At 36.2% G+C, this 14,033-nt stretch overlaps 1 protein-coding gene across 1 annotated transcript in view; it reads right to left on the bottom strand.

Moving 5' to 3' along the window:
- The window catches only part of UBR1 (ubiquitin protein ligase E3 component n-recognin 1), a 138,729-nt gene that overhangs the window by 110,727 nt on the left and 13,969 nt on the right, over positions 1-14,033 (bottom strand). The window contains exons 3-4 of the mRNA XM_007460121.1: positions 13,061-13,171; positions 221-351 (exon numbers count right to left, since the gene is read on the bottom strand). Coding sequence (XP_007460183.1) covers positions 221-351; positions 13,061-13,171 — 242 coding nt within the window. The remainder of the gene's footprint in view (positions 1-220; positions 352-13,060; positions 13,172-14,033) is intronic.

Genomic DNA, 14,033 nt, shown 5'->3' with positions numbered 1-14,033 from the left:
ATTAGGCTCTTCCTTTGGCTTAACTTCTGCATAGTGTCTTAAGAGACCATCTCATATAAATGGGCATTTTAGAAGTATTCCAAGGAGGCAATTCTCTATAAAATCTTCATAATGATAGTTAAGTTAAAGCAGTAAATAACAACAAAGGCATTTTTCAAACATCCATTTTGCAATATAAATAACCATCATGAAAACTTCTCCCTTTTAAAAAATCCCCCACCTTATCTGGAGTTGAGGAGGCAGTTCTTTTTCCTCTTCCCATACTGTCATTTCTACAATGTATTTTATCACTGAAGGGAATATTTTCCTGGCTTGGGCAATTACCTCTTCATTCAACGGACAGCGTAAGTTCTGCAAGAAAGTATAGAAAAACATACTACCAATGTTGTATCCAAGTAAGTGGATGAGAAAGATAATGTTATTAATTTATAGCAATAATTTCAATGAGTTCATTTACACCATCCTCCAGGAACGAATTTAACTTCAACTCAAGAGTCTGCTATTCACATCGGTTTAGCTTAACTCCTTGTGGCCAAGTTGGTGCTACAGATGACAGAAAAGCAAGAAGGCAAAACCACAGAGGTCTCCTTTATGATGCTCTTCATTATGAATGTTCTTCCCTGCCTGAATAATTACACCATCAGAGAACAATGAGTTATAGGGTGTGGTTATCCCCTCCAGCTGACAAAAACTTTTCTCACTAATTTATTTCAACTGATCCTTATAGCCACTCTGTTAAGGCAGAAAATTAAAGGCATTTAAAAGATAAAGGTCTCATCCAAGGTCAAAGGACCTCTAAACAGATATAAAAAGCAAGACTAAAATCTGGGCTTTTGACTCCCATGGGGGGGGAAAATGTTAATTTCATTACAAAATACCACTTCCTTAATAAAAGGCTTCTTCAAACCAATTAGCTAAAAAAATACACATTTAAATGCTCTATTTCATAAACCATTATGGAAATGCAAATCTAAACCACAATGAGATACCTCTTCATACTTGCTAAGGTGTCTATAATCAAAAAGGGAGATAACAATAAGTATTGGCCAGAATGTGGAGAAATTTGAACCCTATACACTGCTGGTGGAAATGTAAAATGGTTCAATTTGGAAAACAGTCTGAGAGATGCTCAAAATGTTAAGTATAGTTACCATATGACCCAGCAATTCTACTCCTAGATATCTATCCAAGAAGAATGAAAACATATATCTGCACAAAAACCTGCACACAAATATTTGTAGCAGCATTACTCATAATAGCCAGAAAGTGGAAACGACCTAAATTTCCATAAACTGATGAATGGATAAATAAAATGGTATGTAATCCATACAATGGAATATTATTTGGTCCTAAAAAAAAGAATGAAGTACATGTTAAAAAAAGCACTAAAGTTATACTTTAAATGGGTGAATTTTTTAATACATTATGCAAGTTACAGCCCAATAAGATGTTTAAACAAAGTAGTAAGCAGGAAAAGAAACATAGTAGCTCTTTAAGACACACACACACACACACACACACACACACACACATAAAATCCACTAGAAATTCAGTACAAGACTTTTAATATTCAATTTTAACCTACCTGCTATAGACCGTACTAATGAACTGTATTTTATTCTGTGGTGACCAAAACATTAACCTACACATTTATTCTTTTGCACCTATTCTTTCTCACTCCCCAATGCTTTATTATTTTAATTTCTACCATCTCCTCAATATGTCACCTTTCCTCGGGAGATTTTGCTCAGAAGCTTTTGCTAGAGAGAGAGAAAATAGAGTGCCAAAGGTACGAAGAGCAATATTAATCCACTATGTTCCTATTTCTTATCTTTTTTAGCTCAATATTTCCTTTCAATTCCTCAGAAAAGTAGTCTGAATTAAAGAGTTAAGAGAATCTACTCATTACTTCCATACTGTATCAATCAGACGCTAAGTTCTTCCGAAGAAGTCTGGTAAGTACAGAAGAAACTTTTTATTTTTTTATTTTTTGGCTGTGTTGGGTCTTCGTTGCTGCACACGGGATTTCTCTAGTTGCGGCGAGCAGGGGCTACTCTTCATTGCAGCACGTGGGCTTCTCACTGGGGTGGCTTCTCTTGTTGCGGAGCACGGGCCCTAGAGCACGCGGGCTTGAGTAATTGCGGAGCGTAGGCTCAGTAGTTGTGGCTCACGGGCTCCAGAGCGCAGGCTCAGTAGTTCTGGTGCACAGGCTTAGCTGTTCCAGGACATGTGGGATATTCCTGGACCAGGGATAGAACCCATGTCCCCTGCACTGGCAGGCAGATTCTTAACCACTGTGCCACCAGGGAAGTCCAAGTACAAAAGAAACTTTTAAATAAATCATTTATAGCTTAGAAAATAAGAAGGTCCATTAGAGGGAACAAAAGGGTGATAATCAAAATAGATTTTAAAAAACCTTAATAATTAACCCAGAAATGTACTGCAGGACTAGAAAGAAACTTCTCTTAAATACACTTTAAGAGATACTGCCAAATGCTGGATGATGGGCTGATTAGTATCAGCCAGGTCTAATTACATTTGGTAAATCCCTATTACGGTTGGCACAATGCCACATGCCTGGCAGAGTATGGATTTCACATTCACCAAAGCAGAGATGAAACAAATGCAAAGTACAAAGGACTGTTGGGTGGCAACTGATTAGTTATATGCTAGCCATAAGTGTCCTTCTCTCACATCTAGATCATGAATCAGATCTAGAGTCATTGCAGAATATCCAGATTTACCTTCAGAATAAGACTGAATGACCAACTACCTTTGGAATCTAATTATAAATCCAAAGAAATCCAAGAAGATCAGGTTAGTTCAGGACTAAATTCAGTGTACTGAGGCCATATGACTCAGGAAAACCACCAACAGACTGGAATACCATGATGTAGGCAGAGGGAGGCTAGTTTTGTAAACTCAATGAGCAATTTAACTCCCAGGGATTCTTCAGCTACTTAAAACAGTACAAAAACAGTTTTCTAGAATGGTTATGGAATGAAGAGGATATAAAAATCAAGCCACAAAGCCCTCTGACTATATGCTAAAATATTCCAATACCCTTTAAAAAATATCGGAGGAGGAAATGGAAATAATCAGAATGAAAAGGGTTCTTAAAACAGAAACAAGAGGGACTTCCCTGGTGGTACAGTGGTTAAGAATTCGCCTGCCAATGCAGGGGACACAGGTTCGAGCCCTGGTCCAGGAAGATCCCCCATGCCATGGAGCAACTAAGCCTGTGTGCCACAACTACTGAGCCTGCGCTCTAGAGCCTGTGAGCCACAACTACTGAAGCCTGCGCACCTAGAGCCTGTGCTCTGCAACAGAGACAAGCCACCCCAATGAGAAGCCCACACACCACAACGAAGAGTAGCCCCTCCTCGCCCCAACAAGAGAAAGCCTGTGTGCAGCAATGAGGACCCAATGCAGCCAAAAATAAATATATAAATTTATTTAAAAAAACAAAACAAAATAAAACAGAAACAAGAGAATGAATAGAAAGGGACATCTGGTGATATTTAATCAAGCAAATTTTTAATTTGTCAAATGAAGGAATAATCATTTGGAATCAGGACAAATAAATGAGTAAGAGAGAAGAGGCAATCTAAAAATAGAGGGCTGAGGGACTTCCCTGTGGTCCAAAGGGTAAGACTCTGCACTCCCAATGCAGGGGGCCCGGGTTCGATTCCTGGTTGGGGAACTAGATCCTGAACGCATGCCACAACTAAGAGTCTGCATGCCGCACCTAAAGATCCCAAATGCCACAACTAAGACCCAGAGCAGCCAAAATAAATAAATATTTTTTTAAAAAATAAATAAATAAAAATAGAGTGCTGAACGATAAGGTATATGTCAACAATAGGTGAATGGGTAAAGAGTATATGAATATTCTTTGTACTCTATTTTTGCAACTTTTTACAAATTTGAAATTATTTCCAAATTCAAGGTTAAAAAAAAAAAAATGTGCTAGAGCCCGGATTCTAAAGATCTGAATTTTAGTCCCAACTGTCACATTGTCTGGATTACTATGGCTCTTTAATACATTTAAAATCTGTTGGATCTATTCACACTCAAACCTCTTCAGTTTTTCCTGGCAATTCTCATAAATTTTTCCAGAAGAACTTCTGATTACTTTCGTCAAGTTCCAAAAGAGAATTTGGCTGTTATTTTGATTGGGAATATAATGAATTTATGGACTAATTTTGGAAAAACTTTTATCGTTTGTAATACTGAACCTTCCAATCCAAGAATGAAATGTGTCTTCTGATTTTTTTTTTTTTTCTTTCACGCCCATACTCCTACAGGAGTATAGTTTTAAAGTTTTCTTAAAACAGACCTGGCAGATTTCTTCTTGGTTTTTTCCCTAGGTATTTTTTTTTTTTTTTTTGATGGTTATAGCAAATGTGATCTTTTCTTTCACTACATTTTCTAAAAGCTATTGCTTGTAAGGGCATTGAAATATTTTTTCTGTAACAACCTAAGTGGGAAAAGAATTTGAAAAAGAATAGATACATGTATATGTAAATAAATAAATAAAGTGACTTGCCTGAAAAAAAAAATTTTGTTGAATACATTAAACTATGATTTTTAGTATGTAAGTTCCGTAACTAACGACCTAACTAAACTCTACTATAGTTTCTAATTCTTTTTCAGTTAATTTTCTTGGGTTTTCAAGGTATAAATCATGACTATTTTGCCTCCTCTCCAATATTTATGTATTTTAGCTTCTTCTGTTTGTCTATTTGACTGACTTCCAGAATAGTGGTAAATAATAACAGCAATAGTGAATTTCCTTATCCTGTCTCTATCTATAATGGGAATACACTAGTGCTTCATCATCAAGCATGATTAACAGCTTTTGATTTGAGGCCAATAATTCTGGAAGAAACTGAAAATCTTATCAAAGAGCTACTTTCCCAAAAGGTGCCAGGCATAAACAGTTTCACAGATGAATTCCAAAAACAGTTCATTCTAGGAATGTAGGCATGATTATGTTACATTACTCTGTCAAACTTGATTTTACCTGTTAATGTTTTATTTAGGCTTTCAGCATAACAATTATTAATACAACTGATTTATAAATTCCATATTATGTCAACATAATGTTGGCTTTATATAACAAATTTGGAAAATTTCCCTCTTCTGTCCTCTGTGTTCAAGAACAATTTGTATGTTTTTGTTATTTGTGTAGTGTTTAAGTAATCGAGTGATTTTTATTTATTTTTTATCTTTTTTTTAAATACAGAGAAACAGAGAAACTGGTATAATAAAAACAACTTTTACCTAAATTTAGTAACTCTTTTTTCCATATATGCTTCCTTTTTTGTTGTTCGAGTATTTTAAGGTAAAAAATAGTCATCATGATATTTTACTCCTAAATACTTTAATATGTATTTAACATGAACATTTCCTTATATAATCTTAATACCCTTATTATAATCTAATAACATTAACAATAACTTTTAAATATTATCTGATATCTTGACCATATTCAAGTTTCCTAATTATTCCCCAAATGTCTACCACATTTGGTTATGCCTCAAGTCATTTACATCTAAATGAGTCTCTCATGCCCACCCCTAGACTTTTGTTCTTCATGACTGAGGTCAGACCAATTATTCCTATAAAAAGTCCTACATTCTAGATTTATCTTGAAATGTCCTATATATTATATTTATCTTCCTTGTGGTATTCTTTATCTTGTTCATCTCTCCCCTGTATTTCCTATAAACTAGAAGTTAGATCTCAAGGCTTTATTAAGTTCAGGTAAAACATTTTTAGCAAGAATATTTCATTAGTGAGACTATGTACTTCAATTCCTTAGCAGCCTGAGATAAATTCACATACCATATAATTCACTAAAGATATACTATTCAATGGTTTTTATGTGCAACTATTACCACAGTCAGTTTTAGAACATTTTCATCAACTCAAAAAATCATACAAGGGCTTCCCTGGTGGCGCAGTGGTTGAGAGTCCGCCTGCCGATGCAGGGAACATGGGTTCGTGTCCCGGTCCGGGAAGATCCCACATGCCGCGGAGCGGCTGGGCCCGTGAGCCATGGCCGCTGAGCCGGCGCGTCTGGAGCCTGTGCTCCGCAACAGGAGAGACCACAACAGTGAGAGGCCTGCGTACCGCAAAAAAACAAAAAACAAACAAACAAAAATTCCTTTAATGATCACCCCCACAAGGTCTCCATCCTCATAGACCTAAAAAATCACTAATCTAGTTTTTGTCCCTATGGATGTTCTATTCTGGACATTTCATATAACTGAAATCATGTAATATGTGGTCTTTTATAACTGGCTTCTTTCACTTAGCATAATGTTTTCAGAGAGTTCCTCTAAATTGAAGTATGTTTCAGCACTTTATTCCCCTTTATAACCAAATAATATTCCACTGTATGGATATAACCTAACCACATTTCCTTATCCATTTATCAGTTGATGAACATTTAGATTGTTTCTAATTTTTATTAAGAATAATAATACTCGGGCTTCCCTGGTGGCGCAGTGCTTGAGAGTCCGCCTGCCGATGCAGGAGACGCGGGTTCGTGCCCTGTTTCGGGAAGATCCCACATGCCGCGGAGCGGCTGGGCCCGTGAGCCATGGCCACTGAGCCTGCGCGCCCGGAGCCTGTGCTCCGCAAATGGGAGAGGCCACGACAGTGAGAGGCCCGCATAACGCAAGAAAAAAAAAAAAAAAAAAGAATAATAATACTATTCCATTATTGTATAACACTTTTATTATAATAATAGCACTATTATGAATAATGGTATGAACTTTCATGTATAAATAATTATTTGAACACCTGTTTTCAATTATTTTGAGTCTGTCTAGGAGTAGAATTGCTGGGGCATGTAGTAACTCTACATTTCACAGGTTGAAGAACTGCCTCTCTCCAAAGTGGGTGCACCATTTTACATTTCCACCAGCAGTGTCTGAGGGTTCGAATAACACTTGTTATTACCTGCTTCTTGATTATAGCCATTAGCGGGTATTAAGAAGTATTTCATTATGGTTTTGGTTTGCATTTCTGTAATGACTTATGATGTTGAGCATCTTTTCATGTACTTATTGGTTATTTTGTATATTCCTTGAAGAAATTCATATTCAGATCCTTTGCCCATTTTAAAAACTGGGTTGTGAAGAATTCCCCGGCTGTCCAGTGGTTAGGACTCCGCGCTTTAACTGTAGAGGGCACAGGTTCAACCCCTGGTTGGGGAACTAAGATCCAGCAAGTCACACAGTGAAATGAAATGAAATAAAATAAAATAATAAAATGCCACCACTAAAAAAAAAGAAAAAAAACTGGGTTGTCTTTTTATTTTTAAGTTTTAAGAGTTCTTTATAAGTTCTACATACCAGTTCCTTTTATCGGATAATATGATTTGCAAATATCTCTCTCTCATTCTGTGTGCTATCTTTTCACTTTCTTGGTAGTGTCCTTTGGAACATAAAAGTGTTTAATTTTTTTTTTTTGCGGTACGCGGGCCTCTCACTGTTGTGGCCTCTCCCGTTGTGAAGCGCAGGCTCCAGACGCGCAGGCTCGGCGGCCATGGCTCACGGGCCCAGCCGCTCCACAGCATGTGGGATCTTCCTGGACCGGGGCACGAACCCGTGTACCCTGCATCGGCAGGCGGACTCTCAACCACTGCGCCACCAGGGAAGCCCAAAAGTGTTTAATTTTGATGAAGTTCAAATTAAGGTTTTTTTTCTTTTATTACTAATGCTTTTGGTGTTACATCTACGAATCTATTGCCAAATCCAAGGTAATAAAGATTTATCCCTATGTTTTCTTGTACAAGTTTTATCGTTTTTGCTCTTATTTTTAGGTCTTTGATCCATTCTGAGTTAATTTTTGTGGTTGGTGTGAGTTAGGGGTCCAGATTCATTCTTTTGCATGTGGATATCCAGTTGTCCCAGTCCTATTTGGTAAAAAGATTATTCTTACCCTAGTGAATGGTCTTGGTACTCTTGTTGAAAAATGGCTGACCACAGACATGTGGGTTTATTTCTGGGATTTCAAATCTATTCTGTTAATCTATATTTTTATCATTATGCCAGTACCACACTGTCTTGATTACTGTTGCTGTGTATTAAGTTTTAAAATAGGGATGTGTGAGTCCTCCAACTTTGTTCTTCTTTTCCAGGGTTGTTTTGGCTATTGTGGGTCCCTTACAATTTCATACGAATTTTAGAGCCATCTTGTCAATTACCTAAAAAAAATTTCCAGCTGGGGAACTGTAATGAATGTGTAGCTGAATTTGGGGAGCATGGCCTTTAATATTGTGATTTATAATAAGAAGTATCTTCAGCCCAGTTTCTGGCACAGAGCTCCTAAAACCCTTGGAATTTCCCAAGTGAAGAAGTGGGGGCTATCTTTTGTTATGTTTATGAGGTGACTTTTAGAAAGCACCTAAGGATGCGTGAGGGCTGGTTGCCTGGAGACCCAACCTTGTGATTAGAAGGTTGCAACTTTCAGTCCCATCCCCAACCCCAGAGGGGCTAGAGGTTGAATCAATTGCCAATGGCCAATAATTTAACTAATCGTGCTATGTAACAAAGTCTCCATAAAAACAAACAAACAAAAAATCTCCCATGGGCTTCCAGAGAAATACACACAGATGTCTCTAAATACATAAAAGATCTACTACTGCTAAATTCTTTCCAGGCAACGAAGCTTTCAGCCCCTGCATGCTCATCCCCTAGATACAAAAGGATGCAATGGACACTTTAAAATGACTACTTTTCTCTTCCTTAGGTCAGATAAATTCTGAGGTAAGCCCCCTGTCCCAATTTATTTTTCTTCCTGTTACATTCATATATAACTGAGTTGATTTGAAGCATCAAGACATGCACATGTTAGCACAAGTTAAGATCTGATCACATCTAAATATGCCTGCACTAAATCCAGAACTGTGACACAACAGCACTTAAGTAAAATCTTTGTAAATCTGCTTCCCTAAATCTGGGACACTGAGAAACAATTAGAAAAATGCAACATTGTCCTTAGAAACTGTACATGTTGAAGGAGTGGATATTCAACAAAAGTCTGCCAATGACCATAAGTACAAAGTAAATACTAAAAATGTTTTAATGCAAGTAAAAAAATATATTCTTGTGAAAATATTTAGGTTTGCCAAAAATTGTCTTGTTAAAGCAAGACAGTTTATGCCATGCCCAATTATTTGTTACGTGATTTCTGTGCAAATCTTTATAACTGGACAAAGCCTCAGTCTTAAAAATGTTCCTCTTTAATTAAAATTTATCCAAACTCAATCAGAAGAGTCCATTTGAATTTATTGTTTTACATAAAACATTAGAATCTATTTCTTTTTATATTTTTTCTTCCAGTTTTGAGATATAATTGACATAGCACTGTATAAATTGAAGGTGTACAGGATAATGATATGACTTAAATACATCATGAAATGATTACCACAATAAGTTTAGTCAACATCCATCAAGTCATATAGATACAAAATAAAAGAAAAAATATTTTTTCCTTGTGGTGAGAACTCAGTTTACTCTCTTAACAACTTTCACATATAACACACAGCAGTGTTAATTATTTTAATCATGGTATACGTTATACCCCAGTACTTATTTATCTTACTGGAAGTTTATACTTTTTTGACCACCTTCATCCAATTCCCCCTCCTCCCACCACCTGCCTCTGATACCACAAATCTGATCTCTTTTTCTATGAATTTATTTGTTTGTTTTTGAAGTATAATTGACCTATAATACTATGTTAGTTCCTGGTATATGACATAGTGATCTGATATATATTTGATAATAAATGGTCACCATTTCAAAATGGTCACCTTAAGTCTAGTCACCATCTATCACCATACAAAGATACTATATAATTATTGACTATACTCCCCACACTGTACACTTCATACCCATAACCTATTTTGTAATGGAAAGTTTGTACCTCTTAACCTCCCTCACCTGTTTTTTTCCTCCCCCTAACTCCATCCCCTCTAGCAAACACTTGTTCTCTGTATCTGTGACTCTCTTTCTGTTTTGTTATGTTTGTTCTTTTGTTTTGTTCTTTAGATTTCACATATAAATGAAATCATACAGTATTTGTCTTTGTCTGATTTATTTCACTTAGCGTAACACCCTCTAGGTCCATCCATTTTGTCTCAAATGGCAATATCTCATTTTTTAATGGCTGAGTAATATTCCATTTTGTGTATGTGTGTATATTTACACAGACACACACCACATCTTCTTTATCCATTCAGCTATTGATGGGCACTTAGGTTGATTCCATATCTTGGCTATTGTAAATAATGCTGCAATGAACATTAAGGGTGCATATATCTTCTCAAATTAAATAAATTTTGTACTTCTTTTTTCTTAATTTCATCGTTGTATTGTTCATTACTAATGCATAGACACAAGTAATTTTTGTATAATTATCTCATATCCTGCAACTGTGCTGAATTTATTAGTTCTAATAATGTTTTAGTGGATTCCTTAGGATTTTCTATATACAAAATCATGTCATCTGCAAACAGAGCTAGTTTTACTTCCTCCTTTACAAACTGGGTGCTTTTTATTTCTTTTTCTTGCCTAACTGCCCCAGCTAGAACCTTCATTACAATACTGAACTGATATGCTCTGTGGCGAAAGAAGAATCAGCCTTGTGCCTGATCTTAGGGGGAAAGTATACAATATAATTATAGTTGTGAGTTTTTCATAAATGCCCTCTATTGGGTTAAGGAAGTTCTCTTCTATTATGTTTACGTCCTTTTTAAAATTAATTAATTAATTTATTTATTCATTTATTTTTGGCTGTGTCGGGTCTTTGTTGCTGTGTGCGGGCTTTCTCTAGTTGAGGCAAGCGGGGGCTACTCTTCGTTGCGGTACGTGGGCTTCTCATTGTGATGGCTTCTCTTGTTGTGGAGCACGGGCTCTAGGCACACAGGCTTCAGTAGTTATGGTACATGGGCTCAGTAGTTGTGGCTCACGGGCTCTAGAGCGCAGGCTCGGTAGTTGTGGCACACAGGCTTAGCTGCTCCACAGCAGGTGGGATCTTCCCAGACCAGGGCTCCAACCCGTGTCCCCTGCACTGGCAGGCGATTCTTAACCACTGTGCCACCAGGGAAGTCCCTATAAGTTTAAGTCTTCTTATCATGAAAGTGTGTTGGATTTAGTCAAATGCTTTTGCTGCATCTACTGAAATGATCATGTGGCTTTGTTTTTTATTCTATTTATATAGTATTACATTAACTGATTTTCAGATATTAAACTATGTATTGTATTTTACATCATACGAGGAGGCTCATTATGCCATATCAACCCAATATTCATAATGATGCTAATACTGATGACTGGTTTCAGGTGACAACAGTATGATGCCCTCACTGTACAGTATGATGCCCTCACTGTACAGTTTTGTTTTTTCCCTTATGACTAGCAAGTAATCTATGAGACGGTAATTCAGAACCATGCCCATATTGTTCCTCATCAACTCAAGTTTTAAGGGTTTTAGCATCCATTAATGATCCTTGTCTAAATCAATTATTTCCTTAGGGTTTGCAAAATGTTGATTTTTCTAATTCTATTATTCCTTCTCTATTAGCTAGCATTCCTGTAGAAAGAAGAGCTTTACCTCATGAACTGGAGATACTTGCTTACAATGAAATACAATTCCTGTTGAAAAGGTAGAATAAACATTTAGCCCATCCCCTTCAATTACCAGTTTTTAGAGTAAGGAAATGATACAATAACTACTGCATGGCAACAAACAAGTTTTATTCTATTTAGTTCTCATGTAAGTTTCATTATTAGAAACTCATGGATTTTTATATATTAAGTATGATTCAATCAATCATAGTGGTTATTTATTATTGTTTTTCTGATGCCCCAATTGTCCAACTCAGGTCAGTGGGAGCCTTTTAAAACTGGGTTTTATGTTCTTTTGACACAAACCCATCCTCACAAGCCTACCTTATCTATTCCCTAGCTCACATGTGGAATCAGGTAGTTTTACAAAAAGCCCTGATTTCTTTTAGTGGGAAATGGTACTCAACAGATCAAAATATATACCCGAAGGGTATTCAATGCTATAGAGTTATCAGGAACAGTTTAAAGAGTACAAAAACTATTTATTCCTTAAGTTTTGAAAAGGATTCCTCTGTAAAACTATTAGAGCATGGCATTTTTTAGGAAGTACTTTCTTGTGACAATTTTCTAAATTTCTTCAATGGTTACTGCCTATTCAAGTTTTCTATGTTTTTTAATAAATTATGGCACTTAATACTGTCTGATAAAAGAATCTATTTTTAAATGTATTTGCTCAGAGTCATAAAAGGAGCTTTTTATGATCCTTCTGTATCTGTGGTTCTATGGTTATTTCCCTATTCCTTTTTAATGGTCTACATCTGGGCTTGCTCGCAGTTTTTTTTCTTGATTAGGACGTATAGTGGATAATCAGTTTGCTGACTTTTCTTTAAGAAAAGCAATTATGGAATTTATGTGTCAATTCTGTTTTCTAATTCATTATATTCTTCTATTAATAACTACTTCCATTTGCTCTTTTAGGCTAATATATTGTTTACTCATCAAATTGCTTAACAAAAAAGTATTCTAAGTTCATCTTTTCATTGTAAATTCATTCCTTCTTTAGAGAAATATGGAATATAATTATCAAACACTTAAATTCTCTAGAGTCAAATAAAACTCCTTACATTTAAATATTAGAACATAAAAATCAGGATTATCAATGGAATTCGGCTTAACCCATACACATAACATTTATTTCTATTTAATTTCATCAACCTTAAAATAGTTAGCAATTGGGCTTCCCTGGTGGCGCAGTGGTTGAGAGTCCGCCTGCTGATGCAGGGGACACGGGTTCGTGCCCCGGTCTGGGAAGATCCCACATGCCGCGCAGCGGCTGGACCCGTGAGCCATGGCCACTGAGCCTGTGCGTCCGGAGCCTGTGCTCCGCAACGGGAGAGACCACAACAGTGAGAGGCCGCATACTGCAAAAAAAAAAAAAAAGTTAGCAATTAAAAAAATAGTAATATTCTTACCTCTTTTGTGGTACCTGCTCTTCCAGGTTCATGACTTATACAAAAAGGGCCAGTTTTCCATGCTTCTGTGTCTCCACAGTCACAAAATCCTCCTCCAGTAGAAGTATGCATCTGACAAATGAAAAATGAGTATATCTTAATTTCAAAACATATCACAAAGCAAAGAAGAATGATAAAGATGGCTCAAATGTTTCCGTCTATTTCAACCTTAATTCCCTTTAATGTTATAGATATATATCAAAAAATATTTTGATTAGTTAACCTAAAAATATCCTTAATACATAATCACAACAAAACTGAACCTTCAAAATTGATAGTTTTGAAACATTGAATTAAAAAAAGTTTTTAAATAATAGTTTTTAAAACTTTGTACTAATGGAGGAGAACAGATCGTGACGTGTGCAAAAAATAATCTATACTTCACCCAGAATGCTTGAGTAGATTTTATGATTAAACAAACTTCTTAAAAATCATTATAATGATACTTGTATAAGTACTTAAGACATGTAAAAGTATTTTCATCTATATTGATGTTCCACAGCAACTAAAACTTATTCACAACATTTTCCCTGTGAGGGTTCCTGTAAAAAAAAAAAAATTATCTAAAATATCCTAATTTAGATAGAGAAGGATGACATTGACCTGAATTTGAATCTTCCCCAAATCTCCCCCCTCCAAAGCATACAACTAACAAGGAGAACAAATAAAGCCACACACGACCCATGTCTGCAAGATTACTAGGAGACAAAAAATAAATACCACAACCTTCAAATGACTTGCTTTATCAGACTTCCTGTTGCCTATCACTTCAAGCCTGTGGATACAGACAATACGAGACGGAAGCTTAAGTGACCCCATGAAAGAGAACAGAGGGGTACAAAGGACTTAGATCAAGCACAAACAAAATCACACTCCAGAAGAGAAAGCCCAATGCCAAGGGACAAATACTGAACACAGGTTAGGACTTGGTGGT

The sequence above is a fragment of the Lipotes vexillifer genome, unplaced genomic scaffold (genome assembly GCF_000442215.2).
Source record: "Lipotes vexillifer unplaced genomic scaffold, Lipotes_vexillifer_v1.1 scaffold408, whole genome shotgun sequence".
NCBI lineage: Eukaryota > Metazoa > Chordata > Mammalia > Artiodactyla > Lipotidae > Lipotes > Lipotes vexillifer.
The sequence above is the reverse complement of the archived record's forward strand: the minus strand, read 5'-3'. Positions and strand labels throughout refer to the sequence as shown.